The sequence below is a fragment of the Arvicola amphibius genome, chromosome 12, assembly GCF_903992535.2.
Source record: "Arvicola amphibius chromosome 12, mArvAmp1.2, whole genome shotgun sequence".
In the NCBI taxonomy this organism is placed as follows: Eukaryota; Metazoa; Chordata; class Mammalia; order Rodentia; family Cricetidae; genus Arvicola; species Arvicola amphibius.
Window position 1 is genome coordinate 150,464,572 of NC_052058.2, and position 14,497 is coordinate 150,479,068.

The 14,497-nt window shown below is 48.2% G+C and overlaps 1 protein-coding gene across 1 annotated transcript; it reads right to left on the bottom strand.

Annotated features, from left to right (window-relative positions):
- Nucleotides 1-2,514: 2,514 nt before the first annotated feature.
- Rlbp1 (retinaldehyde binding protein 1) lies at nt 2,515-11,652 on the bottom strand. Its single transcript, XM_038314345.1, has 7 exons — nt 11,641-11,652; nt 11,287-11,415; nt 9,461-9,665; nt 7,511-7,689; nt 4,521-4,679; nt 2,866-2,976; nt 2,515-2,673 (listed from the first exon to the last, which is right to left on the bottom strand). Exons 1-7 carry the CDS (start codon nt 11,650-11,652, stop codon nt 2,515-2,517), a joined length of 954 nt encoding a protein of 317 aa, XP_038170273.1.
- Nucleotides 11,653-14,497: the final 2,845 nt, after the last annotated feature.

Consider the following 14,497-nt stretch of genomic DNA (forward strand, 5'->3'; position numbering starts at 1 on the left):
TTAGTGTTCCTTACCCGAGAGGCTTCCATCTTTATGGCATTCACAGGAGGCTGAAGCAGAAGGATTGCCACAAGTAAAAGGCCAACCGGGGATACAGAAGGGACCCTGTCTTTTAAAAAAAAAAAAAGCAAGAAAGAAAACAAGAAGCTATGTATATTCATATAGATGTGTGTTCATATATACATTTATACAGCCTCACTGAAATGTAAGAAGGAGAACTTGTAGGTCAGAGAACTTCTCAAAGGTGTGAAAGCAGATGGGATTGGGCTGACCTCAGAATTCAGACAACAGTTGAAATGCCTTCAGCAGGTATACAGCACCAAAAATTCTTCATGTACAGAAGGAAACAGTGATCCCACAGGCAAGAGATGATGATTCTTTCCTTGGTGGTATGCAGGCAATCAACCAGGCCAGTCAACCCTCACCTCAGGCCACCACCACTGGCCAGACAACATCTGGAATGAATGCCTGCTATTAGCAAGAATGTATTTCGGGAGAAGTAGCAATCAATGCTTAGGGTCCCTGTGCCCTGAGGAGGCAGTGCCTGCCTGAGAGAAAATCACACACCCAACAAGCAGAGGTTCTGACAGGAAGTCTCACTTATAAAAACGAGCACCCAGAAATCACTGTGCGCTTGTGGAAGCCAGCTCCATGGGAGGAAAAGATTTGTATTTGTCAAAACATGCAGACTCGGGAAATGTAAGCTGTGCCAACTTATTTTATATCAACTTGACACAAACTAGGGGCTTTTTGGAAGAGAAAACCTCAACTGAGAAAATATCCCACCAGATTGGCCTTTGGGGCCATTTTCTTGATTGATGATGGATGTGGGAGGACCCAGCCCACTATGGGTGGTGACACACTTGGCTAGTAGTCTTGGTTGCTATATAAGAAAGCAGGCTGGGGCCTGGAGAGATGGCTCAGTGGTTAAGAGCACTGACTACTCTTCCAGAGGACCTGGGTTCAATTCCCAGCACCCACATGGCAGCTCAAAGCTGTCTATAAGGGGCTGGAGAGATGGCTCCGAGATTAAGAGCACTGGCTTAATCCTCTCTTCCAGAGGTTCCGAGTTGAATTCCCTACAACCGCATGGTGGCTCACAGCTATCTGTAATGAGATCTGGTGCCCTCTTCTGGTCTGCAGGCATACATGCATTGTACACATGATAGATAGATGATAGATAGATAGATGATAGATAGATAGATGATAGATAGATAGATGATAGATAGATGATAGATAGATAGATGATAGATAGATGATAGATAGATAGATGATAGATAGATAGATGATAGATAGATAGATGATAGATAGATAGATGATAGATAGATAGATGATAGATAGATGATAGATAGATGATAGATAGATAGATGATAGATAGATGATAGATAGATGATAGATAGATGATAGATAGATGATAGATAGATGATAGATAGATGATAGATAGATGATAGATAGATAGATAGATAGATAGATAGATAGATAGATAGAGATAGAGCACAGTGCCACCTTAAAAAAAAGCTGTCTATAACTCCAGCTCCAGGAGATCTGACATCTCCACACCAACGCATACAAAATAAAGTTAAATAAGTTATTTTTGACAAATAAAACAGCCTGATCAAGTCATAAGGAGCAAGCCAGTAAGCTGCACTCCTCTATGCTCTTTGCTCCAGTTCCTGCCTTGAGTTCTTGCCCTTCTCTTCCCTGGATGATGGACCACAGACTGTTAAACCCTTTCCTCTCCAAGTTGCTTTTGGTCACTGTTTTACCACAGCCAGAGAAACCCTAAATAAGCCATAAGTTCATCACAAAAGAGCTTGACACAGACAAAGAGTGGCTTTATTTGTCTATCAAGGACTGAGTGCTCGGAGAAGATAATACAAATTTAAGCAAAACCCACCCAACGAGGCAAAGAGACCTTCTAGTAAAGGGAAGCCCACCCCAAGGACCACACCTAAGCTAGGTGGATAGGAAGGGACGAGACCACCACCCTGGAAAGATCTTAGGCTCTTAGCTCCTAGGGCACTCAGCAGCAAGTCACCCCCAAAATGCGACTGTTTCGAGGCTGCTCACTCCCTGGAATTCTGGGTGGGAAGCCCCTTGCCTGCTGCAGCTGCTGAGTTTGTCGAACCATTAGTGCTTCAAGCCTCCCCTTCTTTTATACAGAATTGTGAGTGGGCTTCCAACTCCCACCTTACACACCCGAAGTATCAAAGCGGTTACAAAGGAAATCGCGGAGAAGCCTAATTATTCTTTGAAATCCAGCCTCTCCCAAGGATTGTCACTGCCCTATTATAACTGCGGAGGCAGGTGGGACTATAATTCCTGTTTAAAGGCATTCCCTCGCCTCAGCTACCCTCTATGTCAGTTTGGGATGAGGTGCCACTCAAGCTCTCCTAAACCTAGGAAGTTTGGGGAAGCCACAGTCACCTCAGGCATTCCCGTTCCCAGTCTTGGGTTCAGGAAAGCTGAGGAAGGCCTAGGATGCTAACACAGATCACATGGTAGGGTGTCTCCTCACAGGGCTGTATTCTCAACTTGGACCCGGGGGCCAAAGAGCTGCTCAGCAACCACCTTGCCATCGTACTTAGGCAGTGTACCCCCAAAGTCAGCGGGCAAGATGTTCTCGTCAATCTCCTGGAAGAAGCCATCGAGGTCATCTCCGTGGACAAAGACCTGCAGGGGAGTGAGCAGGGTAACTGAGTGGAGGGAAGAGGAGGAGGGGAGGACAAAGCCGCTGCGCGCTGTCTTTGCCTGATGTCTTTCTCTACAGTCCTCCGTGTGGGAGTGTCGGGGGGGGGGGTTGTCCACTCACTTGGGACCAGTGTGCAGTGTCTGAGGAGGCTCAGGAGGCAGACATGAACTCACCCTCTGTAGCAACTTGTTCTTCAAGAAGGGCTTGACCACATTATAGGTGGTGGTGAAGTACCATGGTTGGTGGATGAAGTGGATAGCTTTGAACCTGGCTGGGAATGAATCCTGGAGAGAGAGAGAGAGAGAGAGAGAGAGAGAGAGAGAGAGAGAGAGAGAGAGAGAGAGAGAGAGAGAGAGAGAGAGAGAGATCCCCTCATCTCATTGCCCCAGTGGACTCTGAGGCGCCTACTTATCAGCACACACACACATATGCTCACACATGCACACATGTGCAGATACACATACATGCACACACACATGCTCACACATTGCACATATGCATGGACATACACACATACATACACAGACACAGGCTCTCCCCATATAGTGAGGGCTGATTTGTCCAGCATCATATGTTGCCCTGAGTATAGCTCATCCCAGGGCCAGCCACCTGAGAACTTTGACTTCACTTTGGCTCCAAGGTATAGGGAGGAAACCCTGCAAGTTACACAACCTAAAGCTGTCCCATGGTGCAAAACAAATAAAAAAATATTTCTGAAACCCTAGAAATAATTTGTTTTAAAGGATAAAGGATAAAAAGCCTTGTTTGGTTATTTGGTGATTGTGTTTGGGAGTTGTGTGTTCTCTATCTCTCTGTATGTTCTGTGTATTAGTATTTAGTGTGTGTGTGTATTAGTATTATTTATTGGTTTTGTGAGATATGAGCTCATGTGTCCAAAGCATGAAATAGTTAAATTATGACCTTGACCTTCCAATTCTTCTGCCTCTTCCTTCTGACTGCCAGAATTACAGGCATGTGCTACAGTGACCAGTGCTGGGAACAGAGCAATATCCCCAGTCGGAGTGATTAAGGTTTTTTCAAACCACTTGTCCACTGGGTGGATGGCAAACTATTATAGACAGAACATAAGGACATCATTGTCAAGCCTCTTTGTCCTTCAGTAACTGCCATGTATACCCATATCTCCAGCCTCTTCTTTCCTAACGCACACAGGGCAAATATAAGGCAGCTCAAAGAAGAGACTGGGAGCTATCTGTATATAAAGGAGTCAGAAGGGGGCTGGTGATGTGCTGTCCTCAGGATAAACTCACAAGCAAAAAGAGGCGGCAGGATATACATGGCCAGATAGCCTGAGGTTCCAGGATCACTCGCATGGAGTCAAATCCAGCCTCTGCCACTTTACTGTGTGTGACCTTGCAAAGTCGCTTAACCTCCAAGCCTCAGTTTCCAGGTTTGTTTTCTTTTTCCTTTCTTTTTTTTTTGTTTTTTGTTTTTTTTTTTGTTTTTTGTTTTTTGTTTTTTCGAGACAGGGTTTCTCTGCGGCTTTAGAGCCTGTCCTGGAGCTAGCTCTTGTAGACCAGGCTGGTCTCGAACTCACAGAGATCCGCCTGCCTCTGCCTCCCGAGTGCTGAGTTTCCAGGTTTGTAAGATGAAGCAGAGGACATGGAGGAGAACCCTCTCAAGGAGTCAGTGAACTCATTACCATGTACTTAACAGGCTCAATCACCATGCAAGTGCAACGGTTGAGATGACAGCTGTCACTGCTCTGTATGACACTAGACTGTCAACTCCTGGGGTCTCTTCCTGCATCGTGGACACTGGGAAATCACTTGGGAAAGGTTCCACAGGGCAGAGTGCAAGGTCTCACCTGGAGCATGTCCACCATCTTCTTGAGATCCGAGGGGCGGAGTCCCGCTGCCTGTTGCATGGTGAAGCCCTTAAAGTTCTCAACGATACAGAAGCCATTGATTTGCGTTTCCTCGTTCTCCAGCAGTTTCTCCAAGATGAAACAATATGCCTGCAAAATCTAGAAGCGCAGGGGCTGGGTGTGTGGCTCGGTCATAAGCCCCAGAGTTGATCTCAAGCCTCACGAAGCCGGGAGCACAGCAAGCAGGGTTTAAGATCCAACCCAAGCCGGACGGTGGTGGCGCACGCCTTTAATCCCAGCACTCGGGAGGCAGAGGCAGGTGGATCTCTGTGAGTTAGAGGCCAGCCTTGTCTACAAGAGCTAGTTCCAGGACAGGCTCCAAAGCCACAGAGAAACCCTGTCTCGAAAAAAAAAAAAAAAAAGATCCAACCCACAGAGGTGATAAAATCTCAGGGTCCTGGGTAGAGAGCCAACTGGCACCTTCCTCACTGCAGGAATTTGCCACAGATGCCCCCCTCACAGAATACATGCTAATAAAATAACACTGGATGTCATGCTCATGATTAGAAGCCACTGAGTCTATCCCAGCCTCTTATAATGCTGGAAATCACTAGAGACGGCCTGAGTATCCAGTAAGAGAGGAGCGAAATGAAGGTAGATTCAAGCCATGGACTATTGTGAAGCAGTGAAGATGATGTAAAACGTCAACAATATGGGGACTCTTCATGACATTTCATCGCACAGAAAAGTCTCGTGTTGGTTTTGTCTTCCTTTGGTTCATTTGTTGGTGCCAGAAATCAACGGTGGAGTCTTGGTCGCGCTAGGCAAGCACTATGCTACTGAGCTGTAGCTCCAGCCCTTGGATTTCCTTTTTACAGGGTCTAACTTTGTAGCTCAGGCTGGCCTTGAAAACTTGTTTAGCCCAGGCTAGCCTTGAACAAGAGATCCCCCTTTCACCAACTCCTGAGTGTTGGAATTGTAGCTCTGACCGCCATTATCCTGCCTGTTGGATTCCACGTTTCCTTTATCCTCCTTCACCCCCCCTCCTTCCTCTCTCTGCCCCTCTCCCTCTCTCTGCATTCATTCTCTTCTTCTCTCCCCTATCTGTTTTTCAGGACGGGGAATTGAACCCAGGGTACTGCAAATTACTGAACGATATCACCAGTCCTTTTTCCCTTTGCATTTTTAGGCAGTCTTACTAAGTGACTCAGGCTGGCTTTGAACTCACTCTATAGCCCAGATAAGCTTTTAAACCTGTTATCAGTCCTCTTGCTTCAGCCTCCCTAGCAGACGGGCGTATAGGCCTGTGCCACTAAGAATGACTGATGTAAGCCAGGCAGTGGCTGTGCGCGCCTTTAATCCCAGCAGTCAGGAGGCAGAGGCAGGCGGATCTCAGTGAGTTCAAGGCCAGCCTGGTCTACAGAGTGAGTTCCAGGACAGGCTCCAAAACTACAGAGAGAAACTGATGATTGATGATCCCACAGTTATATATATTGTGTGTGTGTGTGTGTGTGTGTGTGTGTGTGTGTGTGTGTGTGTGTGTGTAAAATAAATTGGAAGAATACAGAGGTAAAAAAAAATCTAGGTCGCAGAATTAGAGATGATTTTAAGTTTTTCAATTTTTGTATATTCTAAAAAGAATAGATACTGTTTCCATAATAAGAAAAGTGCATGTTTTTAATTTTTTTTCTCTAAAGAATATATCTTTAGTTGGAGCTAGAGAGATAGCTTTGTGGTTAAGAGAGCTTGCTGTTCTTACAGAGGACCTGAGTTTGGATCTCAGTACCCACATCAGGAGGCTGTCTCATAACCACCTATAAGTGTAATACCTGTTCCAGGGGAGCTGGTGCTTCTGGCTTCTCCAGGAACTTGCGCACACACTTTATTTAAAATAAGCCAGGCAGTGGAGACCCTGTGACAGGGTTTCTTTGTGTAGCTGGGACTAAAGGCATGCATCTCCACTGCCTGGCTTGTTTTAATTTTTATTATCATTTATTTATGATGAAGATGCTGGTGCCACTGACGCGGGAGTAGCAGGACACTGTGAGCTGCTTGGCATGCGTGCTGAGAATAGAACTCAGGTCCTCTGCAAGAGCAGCAAGTGCTCTAACCGCTGAGCCGTCTTTCTAACCCTCCTCCCCAAAATAATATGTCTTTCTGTTTTTTAAAAGCTTTAATTCTAAAGCTAGTATCTTGTTACTGCGAAGGCCTAGTAACACCCTTAATAAGAGCCAACATAAGGTAGGGATGTTGGCTATTTCCATCACCATTTAACTAGAGCGAAGGGCTGCCCAGTACAATCTAATTTCTTCTTAAAGTCTGGGATCTAAAAAGTAGAAAAGGTGAAGAAGACAGTCTCCTTTATTTACGTATATTAGTATACTTAGAAACACAGGAGAAGGCCGGGAACCCAGCTCACTTTGTAGAGTACCTGTCTAGAATGTGTGAAGCCCTGGGTTTGATCCCCAACACTGCCTAAAACCAGGTATGTTGGCACAGGCCTGTAAACCCCAACACAGTAAGGGAAGCACAAGTTTGAACGCAATCCTTAAGTACATAGTGAATTCCAGGCCAGCCTGGGATACCCATGACCGTTTCAAAACAAAACAAATAAGAAAGGAGGAACAATGAAAGAAAGAAGAAAAGAATAAAGGAAAATCCTTACTTCTTTCCCTTAGTCAGCCCTCTTACGGGCTTAAACATAGGAGATAGTTAAGTAGGTCAGAACCTGTATCTTCCAGAATCTTCCAGCCCACAACCCTCTGATCCCTGTTTCTCTGTTGCTCTCAGCTTTCACTGTTTGGCAGGGTTTCCTTCAGCTCATGGCCCACAGCGGTTGTCCCCAGTTGCCGTTGCTGGGGATAACCAGGCCAGTGGACTTCCCAGCTGTCCTGGAACATCCCAGGGATTCTCTCCCTGTGTGGAAAAGGCTTTGCCTCCTGGTCAATCCAACAATGAAGACAACAGTTAGGACAGAGAACCCAGCTGACCTCATCAAAGGTGACTTCTTCGCAGTGCCAGTTTTCAATGTTGAAGAGCATAACCACTCGGCCATACTTGTCCCGGCTGGAGAGGACGCCAGGGTAACCGGCCTCGATAGTGCAGCGGAGGGCCTCCATGGACAGGCTGTCGAAAAGCTCAGGATACTGGAGCCGGAAGTTCACATAGCCTGGAAGAGGGAGAGACAAGTAGTCATTTGGAGCCACGCTCACCCACATTCTCAGGCAGCACATGGTGAGAATCCGAGGCCTGGCCACTGTCTGCGTATAACAGGAGAGCCAGCTGTCTGCACCCCAGATTGGCCTGTCTCCCACAAATGTTGGGGGCAATTACACATGGTTCACATATTCACCTAGTGAGCTGTGCGGATGTGAGGTACAGTTCTTCATATGAAGGTAATCATATGTGTTAGATCCCTTCCCTTGGACAAGGCACAAGCTGTCAACTGGGCACAGGGCCAACTGAGTGGGTGGCTGGGCAGTGCTGAGGAGCAGCCTGGGAAGATAACTCAAGGCCCCAGCTGGAGTCAGAGGCCCTTCCTAATTCGGGCAGTGCCTACATTGCCCACAAATACCATTCTTACTGTCCATGAAGAGGTAGGTCCCTGCCTTCGTGTGGTCCTCTGTGCCCCCAACCTGGGGCCTAGGGGAGGGGTGAAGGAGCAATGTTAAGAAACTGCCAACACTTTGCTGCTGTTCTAGAACATTCCACTCTTCCTCCCCTGCCCAGGGTTTCTCTGTAGCTTTGGAGCTTGTCCTGGAACTAGCTCTTGTAGACCAGGCTGGCCTCAAACTCACAGAGATCCGCCTGCCTCTGCCTCCAAGTGCTGGGATTAAAGGCGTGCGCCACCACCGCCGGACTGAACATTCCACTCCTATCCTGCCTGACATTTGCCTTGTTGTGCCCTCTGCCCAGTTACTCAGGTGTCTAATTTCCTTGGGGTTTATTTTCAGGTCTTCCTCTGCAGTGGGAGCCTTTCTAGATACTTCATTGGCAGCTTCGATCTTCTGCCCTTGACAGCCAACTGCTCACTTTTCTCCTTGCCCCTTGTCCCTCAAACTCTACCTAGATTGGTGTATTATTCCCACCAATAGAATGTAAGTTCTACAACAGCGGCGGGTCCAGGGTGGCATTGACTTGGCATCTGGGTACAGAGGAGAAAAGTAAAAATGGAAAAGCAGTAGGCTGCAGGCCACTTCTTCCTCTTCAGCCCTTCCCTCTGTAGACACCAAAGACTTGATTTCTTCAGGAAATGTGTTTCTTCACCCAGCCTGCCTGTGGCAGTTCTGTCCCAGCTCCCCATCCCCAAGGCAAGCACCATGGTTGGTTCCACTGGGGTTGAGGTTTAATGTTGGGTAAGTGCATGGAGGAGGCACAGCTTCACCACCTGGAACATTCCAGAGCCAAAGGTGGGGATCCAAAGGAAACACCTTCCTTCGTTGCTTAAATGTCGTACCTGAATTCTACTCACTCCAAGACTGACAGAGAAGAGATTCTTTGAGGAATCTGGTCTTGACCATCTAATTTTGTCCATCCATCCATCCATCCACTAACAGTGCCCAAGTGATCTTACTACTCCGTTCACACACGTGTGCACCCATGTGTGTGCATACGCACTCACATGAAGGATATGGAGACAGTGACTATGTCACGGCATAAGAGAGTTTTCTTTTCTTTTTTTTATTTATTATGTATACAATATTCTGTCTGTGTGTATGTCTGCCAGGCCAGAAGAGGGCACCAGACCTCATTACAGATGGTTGTGAGCCACCATGTGGTTGCCGGCAATTGAACTCAGGACCTTTGGAAGAGCAGTCAGTGCTCTTAACCACTGAGCCATCTCTCCAGCCCGGAGAGTTTTCTTTACTGTGGAAAGGGCAGACACCCTCCACAAAACATCCTCTTACGTGTCAGGGCCAGCCCTCCAGCGCAGGCCTTACCTTTAAGCAACTCATAAGCACGGCCCACGTCGAACTTGCGAGCACGGATGAAGCGCAGGAGAAAGGCGCTGTCCCTGGCCTGTACCCTCTCGGCTACCGCCAGGGCCAACTCCTCCCCTGAAGCTGCCTGAGCCTGTACCAGCTCCTGTAGCTCCCTCACGGCCTCCTCCCGGGTCTCCTCTTTCTCATTCAGCTCATCCTTTGCCTGGAACAGGGTGAGATGGGGCAGAAGTTACCTAGAGGTGCTAGTGAGGAACAGGGCAAGTGTGGGGAGGCTCAAAACCAAGTTGGCCTGCTGGGAGAGCCTAGGGCGTTGCAGTTTGGGCCTTACTCCTCCTTTGCAGCTCTGTCCTCCAGGGTCAAGGAGCAGCATGCTGCTCTCTCATAGACATTTGTATTTGGAGAGTATCAAACTGCTCAGCCTGGATGCAAGATATTGACAGCAATGACTGTTCCTAACAAATGCCCGTGTGTACTGTACTCTTGGCCGACACCCTGCTCGGTCCTCTAAATACATTGTGTGTGTGTTTAATTTATCGACTTTATTCATTGTATATGTGAGTGTTGGGCCTGCACATATGTCTCTGTACCATATGTGTTCTCGGTGACTGCCAAGAAGGTCAGAAGAGGGCATCAGGCCCCCTGGGACTGGAGTTATGAAAAGCTGTGGACCACCACTGGGTGCCAGGCATCCAACCCGGATCCTCCGCAGGAGCAACAAGTGCCCTTAACTGCTGAGTCATCTCTCCAGCCCTACACTGTGTGTTTGATTTTTGTCACGACTCATTGTGTGGGGGGGGGGTTGTTTGTTTGTTTTTTATTTATTATTTTGTTCTGTGTTTTTAATTGCCTTTTGCATTGATTTGTTTTTGCATGTATATTTAGGGGGGCACACTGGATGTTCATGTGGAAGCCAGAGGACGGCTTGTGGGAGTTGGTTCTCTCCTTTTACTGTGTGGGTCCTTGGGCTAAAACTAATTTGGTCAGGTTTGATGGCCAATGCCTTTTAGTCAATGAGCCACCTCACCAAGCCCTTATTTTTGTTTTGTTTTGTTTGTTTGTTTGTTTGTTTTGTTTTGGGGATTTTGTTTTTTCGAGACAGGGTTTCTCCATAGCCCTGGACATCCTGGAACTTGCCTTGTAGACCAGGCTGGCCTCAGACTCGAAAAGATCCACCTGCCTCTGCCTCTGCCTCCCAAACGCTGGGATTAAAGGTGTACACCACCACACCCAACCTTTGGTTTGTTTTGTGAGACAACATTTCTAGGCCAGGCTTAGCTCAATTTGATGTAGAGCCAAGGTTGACTTTGAACTTCTGATCCTGCCTGTACCTCCCCAGTGCTGGGATTACAGGCATGTGCTACCATGCCCAGTTTTATGTGACACTGGAGGAGGAACACAAAATCTCAGGCACTTTAGACAACTGTCAACTGAGCCACACCCCAATCCGTTTTTTTTTTTAATTTTTTTTATTTTTTTATTTTTTGAGACAGGATCTCTATCTGTAACCCAGGCTGGCTTTAAAATTATAATTCTCCAACCTCTGTCTCCCAAATGCTGGGACTACAGGCATGAACTACTATACTTGGCAAGTTGGTGTTCTTATGCCCGTCTCCCAGAAGAGCAGGCTAAGGGGGCTAGAGGTGACAAGTTCTTGTCCTAGTTCCTCCAAGGAGAAGGACGGCCCCCTCCCTTCACTCAGTGACTTCCCAGACTTGAGGCAGCAGGAAGGAGAGAGGATTCTGCTCTGTCCACCCCATCCCTATTGTGCTCCTTACCAGGTTGCCCCAGACAGTGCTTCACCCCCTCCCACTCTGACACCTCACCTTTTGCAAAGTGTGGCGAGGCAGCTGGCTGCACGGGCCGAAGACAGGGCCATGGTCCTTGGTTGTGAGCTGCTCCAGCTGCGCCCGAAGCTCCTGCTCCTCTTCAGGGACCATTCGGAATGTGCCCACCTGAGCAGAGAGGAGTCATGTGGAAGGTCGGACAGCTCCACCCCACCTCCCACTCCAACAGCCAGGACCACTGGCATAGGGGTCTGCTGAGACCTTCCACAGTGCCTTTGGCGAAAAGCTTTGCTAAACCTCCTCCCTTTGGCGGATGGTGGGGGGGGGGGGGCAGAGAGATGGTCACGGTGTAGGGAGGAAGGAAACAAGGCAAGAAGAGCCCAGGCTACTCACCCCCTCTGACATATTGCCTCTCGAAGACTCTGAAGGGAAAGAAACAACCTGTTTGCTCTGCCCTGGCCTCTCCAGGTGACCTGTCCCCAGCAGCCAAGAAAGTCAGGACTGTGGTGATATTGGAGGAACTGTTCTGTGATTGTTCTAGAACAGAGGCTCTCAAGCATTCAACCCCCCCCCCCCCCCGCTAGGTGATTGGCCAGAAATTCAGATGCATGGGTCCTGGTTCCTGAGATTCTTACTAGAGAGCTAAAATTAGGGCCCCCTTCCCCCACCCAGCTCTGAAGGACAAGATTCCTGGGGTACACTTTGGGAACACGCCTTTGGAAGGAACACACTACTAATACTCAGCTGTGGCTAGCTAGGAATAAACCAGAATTGGATCCCATTCTCAGCTACAGGGCCAGGTCACTATAGTAAGGGAACCTCTCTTCCGTTCTGGAAACCTTCCTTCCCCAGTGCAAATGGGCACCCCAGAAACCTCTCGGCCCAGGAAATGGCTCTGCCCCCAGTGCATTCATTCCTAGGAACAATGGCAAGCCGTGATGCCACCAGGCCTGGGTGTGTGTTCAGAGCTAGGTGGCACACTAAGAACTTTCAAATTCATTGTCTCAGAGCCAGGCGTGGCAGCACCATTCCCGTTTTAGCTAAGGAAAACCAGGGCCAGGACAAGCAACATGTCCGTGGTAACACAGCACAAGGAAGCCGGGGACAGGATACCTACCTAAGCTGTGAATCCAGTAGGCAGCAAGGAGCAGTCTGGGGTAGCTGGGTGTGGGTCCTGGGTTCAAACCCCTGTCTTTCACACTTGCAAGTTGTGTGATTTCACTTGAGTCTTGACTATTCCCTGTTGGGATGGAAGGGTTATGAGATGTACAAACTGAGTTCATCTCAGTGTGATGCTAAGAAAGGGAGAGGGGACTCTGTTGTAGAACAAGCTTCCATTCTCGGTTGTGCCACAGAAACCCTGTGGTCTTCATGACAGTCGCTTTGGGGAGACACTATTGTCATCAACTTGCTCTCAGTCTCAGTCAAAATTAAATAGCTCCCCTTTGGTCACACAGGTGCCAAAAGCCAAATTCAAATCCAGATCTCTCCAACCTACAAGGTTTCGTTCACACCCACCCACCCACACATTCCTGGGAGTTTGCACAGACGTGACTGGAAGCATCAACCAGATTCAGTGTCAGAGACTATCTGAGGGTCTCCCCCCTTCTGAATCTGTCCTTTCCCTACCATAGCCCTGCAAGGACAAGGGAATTCTGGGGGCTTGAATCTGCCTATAGGAACCACGTACAAGCCAACTTTTTGGAGAGCAAACATTCATCCAAATATATGGGCATACAGCAAGAGCAGAGTACAGTGGCATACACCTATAATGCCAGCATTTGGAAGAAAGAGGCAAGAGGATCAGAGGTTAAGGTTATTCTCGGCTACATAGTGAGTTCAAAGCCAGCGTGCATTACATGAGACTCTATCTCAAAAAACAAAAAGCAAAAGCTGGGCATGGTGGTGTGGTGGTGTACCTCTTTAATCCCAGCACTTGGATCTCTGAGTTTGAAGCTAGCCTGATCTACACAGGACGTTCCAGAACAGTCAAGGCTCTGCAGGGAAACCCTGTCTCAAACAAACAACAAACAAAGCAAAGCAAGACTGAAGAACTTGAGAGGAATTAGTGGATACTCTCAGCCAGATAAGCAGATCATGAGCCCAAGACCCGGATCTTAGAAATAGAAGGTTAAAGTCAGTTAAATAAAAGAGAAACATTTAGCTCATGTTTTTAAAAAGTGCTTATTCAGGATCTGTATGCACGTATGTAATGAAAACATGCTCCCCCCAGCTCCACATCGTCGTTCTCTTGCCATTTAGAATACAATTAATTGCAAATATAGCACATAAAAGGTATTTGATCATCTGCAGTTCTAATTGAATTAGGTACTCCACATTTGTACGTGCTCTGTCTGCCTGTAGAAGGGTCTGGCTCACCCTGAAGAATGGCACACTGCTTTACAGGCAATCAGAGCAGTCCGAGAGGTGGTGACCCCCACCCCACCCCCGACCACTCACCCCCACACACTGTCTTATGCTCCCAGCCAGGCCTCATTACTGACTTACTTACCTGACAGCTCGTCCTTGGGACTGCGGGAGCCTGAACTGTTCTGGCGCTCTGGAAACTGCCTCCTTTGGAGGTGTGGTCAGGTCAGCAAGCTCGGATTAGTGTGTCACAAGGAACTTCTCAGACCCACTGTTTCCATCAAATCAGGCTCACAAGAGGCCCAGAGTGAAACAAGCAGAGCATCCTGAGGGAGAGGGGAGAGGCCCAGCCGGCGGGCAGCCATCAAAGCCTTGCTTTGTGAGCTTCTGCCTGAAGCTCTGTTCAGCCATGTGGAAGCCACTTCTCTGGGATCTGGGCCAGCCCCATCCCATTCCCCTGCCCTCTAGCTTCTCAAACTGGGAGGCAGGGGAGCCTGGGAGAGCGAGCACTCGCTCCCCACAAAGGGGAGGACATATACAGAAATGAAGAGAAATTGTAAATGTGGTCTTCAGAGCGATCCAGGCCTATGGTCCACTGTCCCAATGTGAGGGATTCGGACCTGGTGAAGCTGAGCAGGGGAAGACCTGCCATGTAGCCTAAGCTGGCCCCAAACTACACAACCCACTTGTTCAGATGTGTTTGTGGGCTGCTGAGGATTGAACCAGGGCCTGACACATGTAAGAAGTCTATTTCACTGCATGGTGGTGGCCCACGCCTTAATTCCAGCACTCAGCAGGCAGAGACAGGTGGATCTCTGTGAGTTTGAGGCCAATCTGGTCTACAGAGGGAGTTTCAGGACAGGCTCCAAAGTTATAAAAAAAA